Genomic DNA, 17,416 nt, shown 5'->3' on the forward strand with positions numbered 1-17,416 from the left:
TAAAAGCCTCATTCATGATTCAATGAAGTCAGTAAAAAAGTTGCAGTATCACCTTCCTCCTCAGGCTCCTCTTCTTCCTCAGGAGACTCCAGATACCGAGAGTTCCTAGAGACTTGTTTCTGCAGAGCTTCCAGTTTACTCTCATAATCCTGAAAGAAAAAATATGATCCAGACCCAAAATTAGTTGCTTCTGTATAAAAAAAATACACATTTGAACCACTGGCTCACTGAGTACTCACCAGCCTCTGCTGCTCCAGCAGGTTACTGGCTTCTTCTCTTTCTTTGCGGTACTGATCTTCGAGTTCCTGAAGCCTGAAAGAGATTAAAAACTGCATGTCATGTCATGTTCAGAGGCTGCATTACATGTTTCTGAGGGCCATCATTAATTGCCCGCAGGCAGCACTTTAAACATCTATGCATTATATAAATCTTTTTTTTATTTTTTTACATTTTTTAAATTTTTAGCCCACGATTTTGTAACCCATTTTTTATTTATCACCCAGTTTTGTCCTATTTCATGATCCTGGGCGCTACCTCGTCCCCGTCGGTCCGATACATGCGGAGTTAGCAGACCGCTTCTTGTCACCTGACAGGGGGAGATTCCCCGGTGGTACGTAGCGCGTTCCTCCCCTATACGGGGGAGCACTATAGCGACCAGGATCAATGCATGTTTTTGTGAGAGGTCCCTGTAAGGGGGATCCTCGGGGGGACACGGGGAGAACATGCAAACTCCACACAGAAAGGCCCTTTTGCCGACACCGACCAGCGCTGCGGACACCGGAGACATGGAGGTGGGGACACGCCTCCAAAGCCCACAGCGTCCTGGCGGGAATCGAACCCAGCATTACATAAATCTTAATGCGTTCTCCACACACCTCTGCTCCATCTCCTGCTTCATGTCGATGCCCTGTTTCTCCAGCAGCTCTCTCTGAGCGAAGGCCCAGTCGACGGGCTCCACCGGCGTTTCAGCGCACGGCGTCCTCTCTCGCTCCATCCGCGCCTGCTCCGGGTCGTTGAAACGAAACACGTGGCTCTTTCCCATGATGATGCGGTTTCCTAAAACACAGGAAATTAAAAGTTTGGTAATAACAGAAAAGATGTGTGTTATGATACTGAAATTCTGATTTCACTGATTGTGATTATTTCTTCCTCTTGATACATTTCTTTGATTCCTCTGTTATATTTTAATAATTATAAGAAGGCCGATAGCTCAGATAGCATTTGTGTTTTGCTCCAATGTAGTTTTCTTCTTTCCCACAGATATTGCCTGTAGGAGCACAGACAGTCTGTGTTCTCACAAAAGTAATATGTGACTACAATCATATTTAGGCTTTGTAACGCATAGATAAGTGCTGTAAGAACAACACACACACACACATTGTGTATCACAATCATCGAAACGAGACTTGGACAGCTGTTGGCCTGTCCACGTCATTGGTAACTGGCCAATAGAGCTTGGTTTGCGAGTAAGTCCAAATTCTGTAGAAGACGAAATGTGAATTATAAGAGAGATCTGGGCTCATTCTGACTGGGATCCTGCCAGAGCTGTGTCAGTCTGAGTCCAGCGCTGCATAACTTTACCTGTGACCTGAATAAAAAGCCTGCATTGACACCAGTCTTTTTTCTCCGTCCGGTTGTGTCTAATGTTGGGCTTCCAATCAAAGAACCTGAGATCCTTTACACTTCTCTTGGTTCACTTGCTTTGTTTTACAACTTTTTTTTATCAAAATGATATGAAGCTTCAAACGTACCAGAACGTAGAACGATGGGAGAGCTCACTCTCTTCCCGTTGACGTACGTCTCTGACCCCTCACATGGCTCCAGGACGACACATCCTGTTCAAGAAAAGATTAGAGAACAATTACAACAAAGTCAATAACACATTTACAATATATATATAATATAGCCGTCTCAATTCAATGTGTATTTACATTTGAACATGTAACATTTAAGATAGAGCAGGGAGCCTTTACCTTCTCCTTGAGGACCTGTGGTGCTGCTGAAGGTGCAGTGCTCATCTTTGATAAAATGTCCGCTGAGAACAATGTCTTGGCGAGTCTTTGCATTTTCACGGCCAACCCTGAGGAAAGATAAGGTAATCCAATTGAGACAAATTCACAGAAACAGAACAGTGTCTGGATAAAATCTCAAAATTGAAAGCCTTACTTGGTGATGCCGTCTTTGATGTAATACAGCAGACACTCGGACATCAGCGGATCTTCGTTCAGATTCACCAGATGAGGCGTCTAAAGGGAAATAATGACAAATGAGTTTATGTGTTTATGTGAGTTTAGACAGATGTTGTACATATATCCAACGAGCATCGTACCTTTTTCGGGGAAAAGACGCCCACAGTGCCTCCGTCTTCTCTCATAGCAACACCCATCTCAGCCAGCAGGGCCTCTCTGCAGGAAGCAATCACACATCAGCTGCTATCGTGACCAATGGTATGGTGTATAATATTACTTTCAAAGTAAAATATCCTTTAATCCTCTGAACCCCACAACGCGCTGGCGCATTTGAAAGATATGCTTTTTCTTTTTTTTAAATGTATCATAGCCCAAAATGGTCAGATTTTCACATTTCTGAAGGTCCTTAAACAAATCATGTGTGATGGACCCTTTTGTCAGCAAAGGTAATCATGTCTGAACTTAAAATAGTTATATTTTTGGCCACCCTTGTAGTAGAGGGTGCACCCCATATACTAAGTCTTACATTTACCACAGCAGCTTGGGTTCGATTCTGGCCCTTTGCTGCATGTCTTTTCCTCTCTCTCCCCCTTTTCCTGTCTGTCTGTACTATCCAATAAAGACAAAAAAAGCCCCAAAAAATAATATTGACAATTTTATCAAAATCACTTTAATCACTCAAAACTCAAAAATAAACACCTCCCACTAACCATATTCCAAAAGAAACAATAAATTCTGCACTCCTCAATTTAACTGAGAAGCCATGAATGACTCTGCTGAGACCAATTGTTTACACAGAGTGGAGAGGAGAGGACAAGACAGGTTGTAAAAATGTAAATAGTATGTAAATGTTTAATATGTGGAGTCTCCATTTTTTGCCAATATTGGTAATACTTAAGGTAAAATGCATGGTAAAAAATATTATGTATAAATTAAATGTATTTAAATTTTGGTGAAGTAAATCAAAGAAATTCAACTTGCACCTTTTTTTCTTTTTGTTGTGACTTATGGCATTATAAGTGTATTAAACTGCATAAAAGACATTTTTTGTTCTGTCCACTTCCGGCCATGATTGTGCTTTTTCCATAGAGGTGCAAGAGCAAAAGAGGAGCAAAAAACACTGAAACGGCTTGATGTTCAGAAGGTTAAGACCTTTTGTTCATATTTACCTTACCTTAAAGAGTCACACCATCAAGAATAGTCCAGTTATTTTTATTTAGGTTAAAAATAGTGTACATGTTTCTACAAACCTCTCCATGCGGATGGCCTCAGTACGTCGGAGCTTCTCTTCCCATGTCTCATTGAGCTCTGCAATGATTTTCTCTGTTTCCTGTTGGCAAAAAATAAAAAGATATTTAGAAAATTAACAAATTGGAACTACTTACTTTGCTTAATCTTGGATTGAAGAAGAGCCTTTTCACCATATTTTCGTTCCCTTTTCTTTTCTTTCTTTTTTATTCCCATTCACCTTTTCTCTGACCACCCATTTTCCAACTGCATACAACATATTTCAGCGTCATCCTTCCTACCTTGAGCCTCTCGATGGCTTCTTCGCTGGCCGGGCTGAAGATGCGGTCGTGGATATTGGTGATGGATCCGGCGCGACTGGACAGGGCCGAGAGCGAGGGGGAGGGACTCATTCCTGTCATGGCATTGGACACTGCGGAAAGATCACCCCTTTGATTGACAGCCTGGCGATTATTCACAAAGTTCTTATAATCGCACAGGTCTGCCAGAGAGAGAGGCGTTGCATGGAAGTGAGAAAGGAAGGAAAGAAGGAAGGACGGAAGGACGGAGCAGACGCCGGGAATTTAAGGAGAGACATCAGGGATTGAGAGGAACACGCAGAGAAAAGGATAAACAAGGAAAAAAATTAGGGGAACAACAGGGAGGAGTACAAAAAAAAAGGAGAAAGCTCAAATAATGGATCACAGAAGCAGAAGTCATTTGCTTACCAAAGCCATCGCAGACAGAGAGAAATGAGCAACTCAAACTGATCGAGCACAAAATGCCAAATAGACTGAAAGTTAGAGAACAGAAGCTTTTTTTTCCCCCTCTGACACTGAAATACACGTACACATTCGACAAGCTCGCAAGCATGAGAATGTTATGAGAAATAAAACCAAAATATATAGATCAATACAATGCAAAAATACAGCCTGATATTTTTTTTCTTGTGTTTTGCATGTCCTCATGTTTTCGAAGTGTTTGTTTGCGCAGCCTTTGTTAGCACAGCTCCCAGAGATGCAGGCCTCTCAGTACCTGACTCACAGCTTCAATTAGCTCCACACACAGAGAACCAGGATGCAAAGAAAATAGTTCCTCAGCAATCTAAAATGGCGTCCCCTCAGTCAGTCCTTTCTTCCATGATAACTAGTCTCGTAAAACAGAATGCATTACACAGCATGCTGTATGCCAAAGCTGGCTTTGACTCTGTCTGCTTCTCTTTTTCCTTTTTTTGTTTCAGAAACAAAGAGAGACTTCAGACTCTAGAATCACGAGAGCAGAGCTTCACAGTGAAATAGAAAATCCCAGCCAATTTAAAAACTGTGTTACAAGGGTGAAGGTATTAAGAGGCTGGACTTCCCAGATTAAATGAGAGAAAAAAATCACATTTTACCATGGAAGCTAGAACTAATGCAGAGAAAAAAGGAGGCCATATGACAGAATTCCTGAGAAAAGAGTAACTCAATACAGCAACCATAGGTGATTTTTGTGTTGCTCTAAATATGTAGGGTTTCAATATGTTTTATTTAAAGGGGACCCATTATGCTTTTGCTTATTTTCTGTCATATATAAAATGTTTTATATTAAAAGTGTCAAATAATGCTGTAAATTGTATAAAGGAATCCATCAGGGCAAAGACAGGGCCTCAGGTTTTTCACCATTGTGAACACTCAGTTCATGCCAAATTGCTATCGATGGTCATCTATAATGTTTACATAACCTTTACATAACAAACACTGTTACATGTAGCTACATGTTAATGTCAGGGAAAGGTAATCTTGGTCACCAGTGTTGTTAATTTCTCCCCACTTTCTGATCACATCTGTGCTGGAACATGTTTGATTTTGGTTTAGAAGATATAATTGGTGATTTTTCACAGTAGAAATTGCTGTACGGTACAGAGACAGCGAGAGCACAGATGCAGAATACCCGAAAAACGCTGAGTAATCATTGCAGACCGGGCTTTACGGGAATGGGGCTTAAAGATACAGACGCTTAAACAAAGCGTTTCAGAAAGAGGAGGAATGCAAGTGCAGCAGCCATGGGCAGTATGCAAAATATAAAGTGTTTTTTGACCATTAAAATATGTAAACATCTTCTAGTATAAGCCAGAAACACAGATATGAACCTGAAAACAAGCATAATATGTCCCCTTTAATATATTTCATGACTAAATTTAGATATATTTTTTCTTTTAGTTCGGTCTCTGGTGTGGTGGAGGAAGGCCGGCTCGGGATTTATTTCTATTAGTTGCAAAGCGCAGGCTTGCTCGAGTTATACACACATTTCAAACCAGCGATGGCAGGGCCTGTGCAGCGATACGCTGATAGAACAGAGGAGAGAAGAGATTGAGTGTGAGACACACCCACACTCCAAGTTACACTGTCGTCCTCTGTCCGACATGTACAGTCCGAAAACAACTGCACAAAGGGTCTGAATTCAGGTTTGTGTGTGTGAAAGTTTGTATGTGTGCCTATGAGTATAAATGCATCTTCTGTGAGTGAGTTGTGGTTTTCTGAGCGACACTCACTCTCGATGATGTCTCCCAGACCCTGAGCATACAGCAGGTCTCTGAGGCGAGCCACCTCCTCCTTCAGCTCTCGCACCAGGCGGTTGTTGGGGTCCTCGTTGATCACGGCGTTACAGCGGATCTGTTTGGCACGGTCAGCGTACCTGGAGAGACGAAGGTCAAGAAGCCAAGTTTCAAAAAAATCATTTATGATCGAAGCGTAATTATCGCTCTCAATACCAAATAACAATGACCAACTAATGACAAACCCCACAGCTGAGGAGAAAAAAAGGCACTTTTAAGATCCTACAAAAACATTGCAAAGTGCAAAAAGTTCAGCAGGCATTTGTAAGGGTCTACAAAAAATTGCAACATCACTGAGCTACTCAATAATATGCAAATTAATTCAGAGCTGGACGATCAATATATTTGATCAATTCACTTGAATTTATGGTTGAGGAAAATGTTTAAAACTTTAAACATTTGGAAGACACAGAAAGCACCTCTATATGACTTATTTAGCATGCAAAACCATCTTTTTATTTTGAGCTTTTTAAGTGTTTTATCTTTAGGGATAAAAAATAAAAATGTTAAGAGGTGCCTTTAATTTTTAATAATTATTAACAGCAAAGTTTGGTGAAAGTGAAGTTTACCTTATTACTTACAAAAGGTAAATTAATATTCATTTTTTAAGTTTTTATAAATCATTTTAATTGTTAAAGTAAATATTACAAAAATGTTTAATGACCCCTTAGTCTATTGTAGTTTAATTTGAAGAGAAATCAAATCAAATCTTAAATGGTTTGAAATGCCCTAAATGGATGCAGCAAAATACTCCAAAATATAACCCATGCATCTTTTCTTGGGCTTGAATATGTGGTATAAGTGTGACACTACCTACAAAATGTTATTTCCAGGGAAAACATCTGATTCTTTAATCTCTAATAGGAGAGTATTTAAATTTTTTCTCACCGGAGGGTACTAAGGGTCTCATCATAGTTAATATCAGCGGGGCTGAGGGCAGCCACCATGGCTGTACGGGAGTTTCCTCCTAAAAGACAGAAAACAAGACATTATACATAAAACTGACAAAAATGTATTTTATTTTGGTAAATGATAAGGTTTATTATTATGTATACATACCCAAGTTCTCCCTCAGCAGCCAAGTCAGAACTGAATCTCTGTAAGGAATAAAACTCTCCACCTTCTTCTTTTTCTTGTTCTGTACATAAAAATAAACTCAATTTCTTCTCTAAATCACGTCGGAAAAATATGTTGGAAATATGAAATGTTTTAAATGTGTTACTGTGACTGACCTTGTTTGGTACGGAGTCCTGATAGTTGGAAGATAAATGCCAGAATTTGTTATTTGGAAAACATAAAATAAAATATTTGTAACAGTATATTTTTTATGACAAAAAAATAAAAAACATACCAGTTCCGCCAGAGCAGAAATAACTTTCCCCAGTGTAGTCAGAGATTTGTTGATGTTTGCTCCTTCCTGCAAATAAAAGTCCATTAAAATTTAAATTTGGAATATTGTGGTTAAACAAGCGTTATTGAATTTGTTTCCATCTCCTCTTTTAATATAGAAATGGCATGAAAACCATCTAAAAACAGCTTCCTCCCCTCACCTTCAGTCTGGTTCCTTTAGCTCCGGTTGAGTCGGCTCTCTCGCTGCCAGCCAGGTCCACCAGGCTGATCTTGCTGACCTGTGATGATACGAAATATTTTCAAAAATAAGACGCTCAATAATCCAAGTCAGCGAACATCTGAAACTGCACTGGGAGAACTGGCAGGCAGTAACGTGTAACATGTGGTTATCAATCAATACGACAACACGTTCATCAGATAACTGCACCACAGACGGCCTCCACTCAGGTCATAAAAGGTAATAAAATAATGTCTGCAGTGTAGCAGCTCTTCTTAGGCTGCTGTGGTGAATCGCGAATAAGAAAACTATTCCTCTTATTGATTTGTTTGTCTGAGGAGCAAATCATGTCTGGTTCATACAGGAGTGTGGAGGAAATTTTTGGATCCTTTAGTGAAGTAAAAGTCTTCGAACTAAACTCGAAAACACCATAAAGATTTTGTCTAATTTTATGTTCCACCTAGATTATTAAGGTCCTCCACCACATTTATTTTAAATGTACCAGTGAGTATCAGTGTTTTTAATGTCTTTTAACCTGAAGGTATGTTATAGGCTAAAATTTTTAAGTTTTAATGATTTGATTCTATGCTTTTTTTTAACCCTGGTGTTTCTTTAATTTTATTCTGTTGGATTTTATATACTGATTTTAACATTTTGTTGTCTTTATTTTTGGTTGTCTACTTTATTTTTCAGTGTTTCAGGTTTTCTCCATGAAGCATTTGGGCTGCATATTTGCATGTAGAATGCTATATAAATTTTAAAAAGTTGAGTTGAAATGACTCAAATGACTTAAAAATATGCAAGTATAAACAGGGAAATGTACATGGAAATTCGTGTAAAACCAGATTATTTTCCTCATGGATTAATCTTATGATATTTTCTCCCTTGTTTCATTGTAAGAAATGACAATCACAAGTGACACTTTCATGTTTTTGTCCAACCAACAGTAAAAAAAAAAAAAAAACTCCAAATGATTTAAAACAAATGAAAAGAAATTTAAGGAAAGTCGAATATCATCACATTTGTGAGACTGGAACCACAAAATGTTTTTGCATGCAAAACCACTATCACAATAGTTTCATCATTTTTCTGTCAATCAACTAATCAATTAATTATTAATTAATAAGAAAACCTAATATTTCATAAGCTCTTTTTATGTATCATGTGCAAAACTTTGAATTTGTAAAGTAACTAAAGCTGTAAAGCTGTAAAATATAAGCACAGTACTTGAGTAAAAGTACTTAGTTACATGTCACTACTGTTTCTAAGACTGTGAGCTGAGCTTGTTTTCCGAACCTTTTCTGACGTGTTTTCCGACTCCATGTCGTGTTTCTTCTGTGTGAAGATAATGTTGAAGACGGCGTGGGAGCGGCTGCTGGTCTCGTTCATGTTTGTAGCAGCCACAGTCCTGAAGAAAGGAACACATGCGTGTTAGGTGCATATTACTGACTCATGCGTTATCTTCTCCATCCATCAGTACACACAGTAATCTACACTGTTACCTGGCCTTGTTTCCAGAGTCCATCAGGTCCTGGATGTCGTTGTAAGAGGTGACGGCTAGTTTGGACAGATCTTCAACGTAGGGTCCCATCAGAGGGTGCTCTCTGACACGCAGGTTCCCTTTGTTCTTGGGATTCAGCAGGTCACGCACACGCTCGCAGTAGATCTCCATGTAACTCACCTGCAGGAGGCAAAGAGTCGGTTGTCAGTTATTATTAAATTATCATTAATTAATTAAAGATTAAATATCAAGTGAATGCAATTCAGACTATCTGCCCCTCTAAAATAACTGTAATGTTTCCTGTAATTTATCTAAAGAACTAGCATTTATGCTCTAAAACGTCAGACCTTAACTCTTCAACTAGGTGTTTACGGGCTTGTTTCAAGATGGAGGAAAATTGTGAAAAAAATGCACAGAAAAGCCTCGAAAATATTGAAAAAATAAAACAAGTAGTTTGACATCACTCACCTCCACAGAGTAAGACATGCTGTTGTCGTTATTGCTGTCATTGATCTTTGTGAAAAGGTCCTCACATAGCTAGAAAACATAGAACAAAGTGTGTTTACTTTAGTCAGAGTTGCATCTTCAATTTTTTTCTCATTCTCACAATGATTAAAGAGAATTGTTTTCTGTATTACCAGAGGTATAATCCCCTGCTGGTCCTTCTCTGATGGTCGTCCCATCATGGTGTAGCTTTTGCCTGCCCCTGTCTGGCCGTATGCAAATATGCACACGTTGTAGCCTTCAAAGGCATGAAGCAACATCTCCTCTCCGATGTCCTTATACACCTGCATCTGGGACGCATAGTTGATGTCCTCAGGCTGGAGAGAGAGATGGAGCGCAGAGGGAATAAAGAGAAAAAGATGAGAGACAGTAAGTTATCATCAATCATAGCATGAAAATGCTCAAATAGGCATTAAAAAATCTTTAAAAATTATTATGACTTGTTCTAGAGCATATCATTCATTTTCTATCTGACTAGTATTACATGTATTCAAACTAAGTGATGTAGTGAAACTCACCGTGGTGTGTGACCAGTAGGAATAGTCAAAGTTGAAACTCTTGTTTTCTTTTGGCTGTTTTGGGTTCAGGATCGCTGAAAAAAAGAAAAAAACAGGCATCAGAAACTGAGTCACTCTAATTACCTGCATGATCTTTCATTTCAGTGTATTCCAGTTAAGAAAAAGCCACAGGAGACAAACTGTGAAAACATTTAAATTCATACTGATTATGAAACATTTTTTTAATGCGACACATTCTCCCTCTCACACACCATTTGTCTCATTGCAACTTCACCGAGCATTTATCATCTGCTAAACAGAAACCAGAACTCCTGAACCAGAAATGTTTTAAAGGTAAAACCTCAGTATTTTCAACCTGGATCCTATGTTTCTGAATGACTAATGGGAACAACAATTTTGTAAACTGGTCCAGAATTGAGCACACACAGTTCTGAGAGGGCATACTATGTTACAGTTTGTACCAAAAGCAGCACTTTTAAAATGCACCCCTTGTTCTTTTTAAAGAGGGGAGGGGGGGGAGTGCATGTAGAATATGAAACAAGAGCTGAGCAGCAGCAGATGCTCTTCTAGCCGTGAAGTGAAGCGACTGCGTGGCCCCCTGTGGACAAGTTCAACATCGCAGCACATACACATCCTGCAGAAACAAACAGTGACCATCCATTAGCTATACCTGCTTATCTTTGTCGTGGGAGCCGTGTGACCATAATGCAGAAGAAAATAACAACACTGCTGGAAAAGGTGAGCACTCACATTCAGAGTCAGTAGAGTTAATTAGGTGAAACGATGCAAGTTTGAATCTTTGGCTCTAATGAGGTCATTAAAAACAGCGACAGGCACAACAGGCTGACATGCTCCGTCTTTCACTTGCATCAGCTGACCCTGCGTCTGGGCTCAACCAAAACAACAAGGTCTTTTTTTGGTCCCCGCAGCTCGTAGCATGAGAGAGGAGAGCTGCGACAGTCGCTACATCCTACACACACTGACAGGCTTCAGGCCTGACTGAAGCTTTTGTTTCCTTCTCTGGCGGCCATGATGCTGCATGCCTCCCTGCCCACTGCGGGGCAAAGCTGCCCACCAGACAAATAGCTGAGGTGAAAGGCTAAGCTCGGCTCAATGTAGGTCACAGAAATTAGATCAGAAGAGCAGCAGTGTTGCACTCAAAAGCCATGACTTTAAAACACACATCGTCTCACAGCTAAATCAGATTGTCTTGGTCATTTATGTCAAAATGTTGTGATTCAGCTTAACAGACTAGAAAATGATCTGACTAAGAGTTTCCCAAGAATTCATTAATATTTCAGTTTGAGAACCATTTAAGATCTTTTTTTATTGTAGGTTTTGAGGTTGATGCAGTCATCCAAATGTATCAAACCAAGTTATTTTTACGCCCCTATATGCACAACTTTTATTTCTTGAGTCCTTTTATGGCATGTTTTTGTCTGCAAAAACTTTATTCCAAACAGACAGTTCACCCCAAAATCAAAAATACACATTTTTCATGTCTTACCTTTAGTGCTATTTATCAATCTAGATTGTTGGAGATATTAGCCATAGAGGTGTCAGCCTTCTCTCAGATATAACTAGATGGCTTGTGGTGCAAACGCACCCAAAAAATAAGTTGGAAATTTTAGAAATCATGACCGAGTCATTCAAGATAATCCACAGAGCTTGTTGTGAGCAGGAGCTATCTTATTTCTGCAGAACTATTCCCGCAAACTGTATGACAGCATAGAAGGAAGCGTGCATCTTCTCATGTATGAGAGGCTCATGCTCTTGACAGCTCGAGACGTAAACATTAAAGCCATCCTTCCCGGCTGAGTTGCTTCACTTCTGCACAATGATACAGTTTGCTAGTGTAGTTCGGTAGAAAGAGAAAAGCTGACGGTAATAACTTGCTCTTATTTTACTACATATGTCTATTGGTGTCTGTAGTATTCTCCTAAATTCACAGATAGTTAGCACTGATAATGTCTTATTTAAGCATAAAACATCAGAAAACTTGTAAAAAGTAATAAAATAAATATAATTGTCTTAATATCAGTAATGAACTGGGAAGTTTCATGGTTATATCTATTAGTTACAAACTAGCTTACCCCTTTTCACCTGCTGTGTCTTATGGTCTTACCTTAACTAAAGCAGGAGACATAAAAAAAATGTAATGATTTTAATTTACTGTTAAAGTTACTGTCTGAACTTTACTTATTTTGCTCCCTTTATAGTTAAATGTGTGTTGTGGTCATAATATTGAGTGTCAGAACCGTATATAAACATCTCTCAACACAATATAAACATTAAAGTCCACATCCATCAGATTTAATATGACTGAACACTCACTTGTGGTGTTTCCTGACATCTGAATGATGCATTTGCTGTCTTTCCCAGTCTCTCTGGAGTTGAAGGGTCGGACCCTCACGGCCACTTTCACTGAAGCCGCCGCCATGTTGCAGGAGGAGGTGTGAGAGAGCAGGAGAGCTGACGATCTGCGCGGCTACACAGACACACACCTGGTACCTGCACGGGTAGATGATGAGAGGGAATTAATACCAGTTCAAGTAGAATACAGCACTTTCAAATCCAACTTAAAAAGACTGTTAACAGCTCCTTAGCCCTGTTGTCACAGACCTTGAACTCTATCTTATGGTCTCAATGGCTTGCTTTAACAAGTCATTGAGACTTGTGCTATTGCTATGTGTTATTGTGTGTAGCTTTGTTTTGTGCATCTTATATGTGCTTTTGGTATAACATTAAAGGATTTTTTTAGTCTGCACTGCTCATCATTGTGCTGTTAGGGACAATCAATTAACTTATATGGTGACATTTATGTTTTAAAACTGTACACAGTCACTTAAATAAATAAACTTGTCAGGTAGAAATGGGTCTTTTGTTTTGCCCTATGAGACATTTCATTACTGATATAGGTCACTTGTTCTCCGGTAATTCAAGCCTTTTTCAAATGCTTCATAATCCATGTCAGCAAAACAGCTCCTCTATGGTTCATGCATCGATCAGATCATAAAGCATCATCTAAATAAAGTAATTATTGCCGTAAAACAGTTCGGTCACTGGTTTTACAACAATGCAATCAAAACTCTAACTCTTTTTTTATATAATTTTAATTATATATATCATCATATTGCCAATTCCTAGTGCTTGTTATGATAATTTTAGACATGTTTCACGATACGATTCCACTGAAAGGCGATAAATGGCCACATTGTATTATTGCCTTGGGATAAATTCCAAAAAATGCAACATAAACCATTATGATTTGACTCCTTTATGGTCTGTTGTTGTTGCAATTAAATATTGAGGGCAGGGCCTTGTTAGCAGAACCAGAAGGCTAAGACTGAGACACATTGTCCACTCTCAGGCCCTGAATCAGTCGGTCTGAAACACACAGCTCTGAAAACACACTGACTAAAACAGGCTGGGACATTATTTGGCAGGAAGATAAACATCCCTGCTATTCTACAGTAAAATGGCTGCTTATTCTGTGGGCATCATCCCCTGCTGGCCTCATATATCACGAAGGCCTTGTGATGAAACTGTATCTCCTCACTGCTGCTTCTCCCCAAAGAGGATAACAGAGAAATGTCTAGAATTAACCGTCATCCTTATAATAATCAGCCTCTTGACGCTGTTGTTTTAAGTTTAAAATCGCTTTTAGATTATGTGTGTGTTAGTGACAAGAAAATTTAAGGTGATTTTAACGTTATAATTACTTCCAGGCAGCGTCGCGCACATCCATCTTTTTCTGCCTCAATCGATGAAAACACAAACCTGAACTCCTCTTTATAATAAGACATTTTTAATATATAGAAAAATGTACATTCTTAGAAGACATTTGAGGAGACATTTGCGGTAAAGCTTTTTAAACCATGTAAATATTGTCTCCTCCATCTTTGCTATGCGTGCCGCACCTCAAAGCCAGGCCGCGTAAACAGAAACTGCACAAACACAAAATCATCTAACACTGCGTCAGAAAGCAGGTCAGCACACATCATTAGAGCTTAAATGACATTTATAAGCTCAAATGTTTATCTATCTGATTACTGTCATTTTTAAGGCTGGATTTAAGCGTGCCGATGGTGGACAGCGGCGGAATCAAACATCCAACACCCTGACGCAGCGTCCTTATTTACCGCCCCACATGCACAAAAAGGCCTCGAAACCAACCAACACACGCATACTGTCCTCACCAAGGCGTGACACCCATCAGTGCTGAGAAAAACACCTCCGAGGAGCCGTGACTTACCTCAGCAGCTCAGACTCGACGACCGCAGAGGGTGAATCCTCTGCCCATTCAAAGCAGCGCCCGGATCCTCCGGTGCCTCGTTGGTGAATCTCAGCAGCCTGTGTGTTTGTTCCTCTTTCTCTCTGTCTTTGGTCAGCCTACAACATCCCTTTCCTTGGCGCATCCATACATGGAGAATCCGTCTCAGCTTCAGCAGCAGCAGCGGCAGGAGCAGCTGGTGGGCTGAAGTGTTGAACGCAGCGGTGCGTCAATTACTCAGAGCCGGGAGGAGGGAGGAGCGACGGCCGGGTGTACCAACAGGATGATGGGTGCGGGATGCTCCAGCGGCCCCGCCGTCAGTCTGTCCGTCAGTCGGTCTGAAGCTAGGGAAAATGGCGGTGCTGCTGTGACAGGGATGCTGGGAGGCGGTGATGACATCAGCATCAGCATCATCATCATGAGCAGCAGGCAGCCATGAGGCAGAGCGATGCAGCACAGACACGCAGCACAGGCAGGGAGAGGGACCATAATGAGCCTGAAACACATATGGGAGGAAATAAGAGACTTGAGGTTTGGGAACACATGTTAGTTTTAAGTCTGAGCTTCATTATTTATCTCTAAATAGAAAAACAGATTAAGGTTTGTTCTTTTTTCGAGATTGTTGATAGTCAGTAGAGTAGGGGAGACTGGGGATGGTTGTAACAACACCCTTTTCACCAAAAAGAGACAACCTGAGGGCCATGTCATACATTTCTTCAATAACCACTTCCCACATGAGCTTGCATGGTAGATCTCATAACTATGGGAGAGGATTGGAGCCAGGTAGGAGGAAAAAATAGTGAGAGAAGGGAAAAAAAAGTCATCATATATCGAGAAAAAGAAAGGGGGAGGGGGGGTAAATATTGTGGTTATTGCTCATTTTATGACATTGATGAAAATCAGGTTGTAGCTTGCAGTCTACCTAACTGTTAGACGAGCCGTTCCTCTGATGACTTATTGACACGGGAACAACACATTTGTGAATATCTACACATATATATATATAACAACTTTAATATCCTTCTCTCATTATTTTTGTCTCCTGACTCAAATCCTCTCCTTACATATGTGAAGGAGTGTGTAGTTTTTAGTACAGAGGAAACCGCATATAGTGATCACATCTGTCCATGTGAAATTGATCACTATAAGCAGATGATTATAACCAAATTTCAGTTTTTCTCTACTTCTAATGCAGAATACCTTCTCACTGTCATTAGTATATTATCAGATGTATATAAAGAAACACAACTAACAGCTTCTCTAAGGAGAGAAAACAAAATGACATATTTTTTGGAGGCCAACCTGAAAGTACCATCGCCCTGGGGTCTATTGAGAATTCTCCAATGGGATTTTGGATCAGTGCAGAAAATAAGCTCTGTGGTAAACACACGTTTCTGATGCTTACGTGTTTTGTTCAACTGGATAATCTTCACAAATGAACACCACTTTTATGATGTTTAAAGTATTAATGCAGCCAACAGAAGAAGAAACTCTCTCACTCACTTCTTAAGTAAAATTTAATGATACATAAATAAAATAAAAAAGTACTTCATGAATTTTGAATTTTTTTTTTTTTTAACTTTTTGTCAACAATAATCATAATCTATACCGAGTGCCCTTTTGTAAAGCATCTATAAGGATAGCATATAGTGACATTTATTGACTGGTTAGACAATTATATATAAGGATAAAGACTTTCAGTGAATGTGCCACATAACATTTGGAATGTAATAAAAGAAACCAGTTTATCTGTGAAAAACTGAATGTTATATTTTATACATTCATTTTCATCCTTGTTTACATTTTATTATAAAGTTAAATTATGAAACGGTATTTGTGTGAATTCATTTTTATAAGCCATAATAATTATGTTATTTAAACTGGGATGAGGTTGAATTGGACATGACCTTGTACATTATTATCTTATTTTGAGGCCTGACCTGAAGGTTTTATGACGCCACCTGTTGATGAACTTGTACACACATGCCTCTCATTCTCTCTCTTTACGTCTGTCCCTCCCCGGCTCCTCCTCCTGCTCTCTTTGGTAGATTTTGAGTGTTCAGTCCAGTGCAAAGGCCACTACGAGGATAACAGCGAGTCCCATTTATTTACCAGTGGTGTAATTATTTACCCAGCCAGACTCAGAGAGGGGCACCTTCTGGTGATCCTGCTCGCTGTGACACAAAAGTTAAAAAAGAGCTGCAATATGACATTCTGTTCATTTATGGATGAGAAACATAATCATGTCCTAAAGAAAAATACAACCTAATCAGAACATATGTTTAACATCACAGTGAAATGTTCATGTAAATGTTTGACCTGAATGGTTCGAGTGCCATCTTGACCTCTTTTAATCTTTAACATCCCTAAAAACATGATTACAATGATTTCTTCCTTCATACTTGAGCATAAAACTAAATATTAATGTTTTGCATATCTGGTAACATAAAATAATTATCAGGTGAAGCAGAACTTGTCATTTAGAGTACAGTACAGCGCTGACTCCCCCCCCTGAATTACCAATAATACGGCCTTGGACAGTTCCATACACACTTTGTACTAAAAATGAATCTGGAGTGAAATTATCTCACTATCTATCGAGCTGTTCAACATACAGATGTGAGTCACCCAAAACATGGGCAGAACCCCTGTAATAATTAGCCTGGACCTCACTCAGGCCCAGCTAAGGACGCTCTCTTAATTAGTAGCCTGAAAATACCGGTATCATATGAAACCAGAAGATCAACAGCATCCCTTGGTGCCAACCATGTCGTACGTTTTTGCTGGGACAAAGGCCAGCAATGTTAGGCTAAAGTTTAGCGAGGGAAAAACTGACACAGCCATTTTCAGAAGGGCTTCTTGATCACTGACATCCAGATATCTGAATGAAAAAGGTGCTCCTTGGTTACCCACAACTCTCCCCTTTACAGACAGGCCCACTTTATACTCATACACACAGCTGTTTTTGCATGCAGAACAAATGTGTATACTGTACTTTAATATTTCTGCATATTTTGTCCCAATTGCATAAACTGAATATCACT

The 17,416-nt window shown here is 39.5% G+C and overlaps 1 protein-coding gene across 6 annotated transcripts in view; it reads right to left on the reverse strand.

Moving 5' to 3' along the window:
• kif1ab (kinesin family member 1Ab) overlaps window positions 1-14,644 on the reverse strand; it is a 36,619-nt gene extending 21,975 nt beyond the window's left edge. For 2 of the 6 annotated variants that reach the window (XM_059345103.1, XM_059345100.1), the window contains exons 1-22: window positions 14,355-14,644; window positions 12,434-12,610; window positions 10,100-10,173; window positions 9,716-9,898; window positions 9,546-9,614; window positions 9,079-9,257; window positions 8,873-8,984; window positions 7,560-7,637; window positions 7,361-7,426; window positions 7,242-7,259; window positions 7,069-7,147; window positions 6,898-6,976; window positions 5,947-6,089; window positions 3,719-3,918; window positions 3,440-3,519; window positions 2,330-2,405; window positions 2,167-2,246; window positions 1,974-2,080; window positions 1,752-1,835; window positions 876-1,056; window positions 240-312; window positions 53-149 (exon numbers count right to left, since the gene is read on the reverse strand). In XM_059345103.1, coding sequence (XP_059201086.1) covers window positions 53-149; window positions 240-312; window positions 876-1,056; window positions 1,752-1,835; window positions 1,974-2,080; window positions 2,167-2,246; window positions 2,330-2,405; window positions 3,440-3,519; window positions 3,719-3,918; window positions 5,947-6,089; window positions 6,898-6,976; window positions 7,069-7,147; window positions 7,242-7,259; window positions 7,361-7,426; window positions 7,560-7,637; window positions 8,873-8,984; window positions 9,079-9,257; window positions 9,546-9,614; window positions 9,716-9,898; window positions 10,100-10,173; window positions 12,434-12,539 — 2,164 coding nt within the window. In that variant the 5' untranslated portion in view covers window positions 12,540-12,610; window positions 14,355-14,644. Of the gene's footprint in view, window positions 1-52; window positions 150-239; window positions 313-875; window positions 1,057-1,751; window positions 1,836-1,973; window positions 2,081-2,166; window positions 2,247-2,329; window positions 2,406-3,439; window positions 3,520-3,718; window positions 3,919-5,700; window positions 5,740-5,946; window positions 6,090-6,897; window positions 6,977-7,068; window positions 7,148-7,241; window positions 7,260-7,360; window positions 7,427-7,559; window positions 7,638-8,872; window positions 8,985-9,078; window positions 9,258-9,545; window positions 9,615-9,715; window positions 9,899-10,099; window positions 10,174-12,433; window positions 12,611-14,354 lie in introns of all 6 variants that reach the window. The other 4 variants (XM_059345102.1, XM_059345101.1, XM_059345105.1 and 1 more) reach the window with 4 other exon arrangements.
• Between the last annotated feature and the right edge of the window lie 2,772 nt (window positions 14,645-17,416).

Source organism: Centropristis striata, chromosome 11 (assembly GCF_030273125.1).
Source record: "Centropristis striata isolate RG_2023a ecotype Rhode Island chromosome 11, C.striata_1.0, whole genome shotgun sequence".
In the NCBI taxonomy this organism is placed as follows: Eukaryota; Metazoa; Chordata; class Actinopteri; order Perciformes; family Serranidae; genus Centropristis; species Centropristis striata.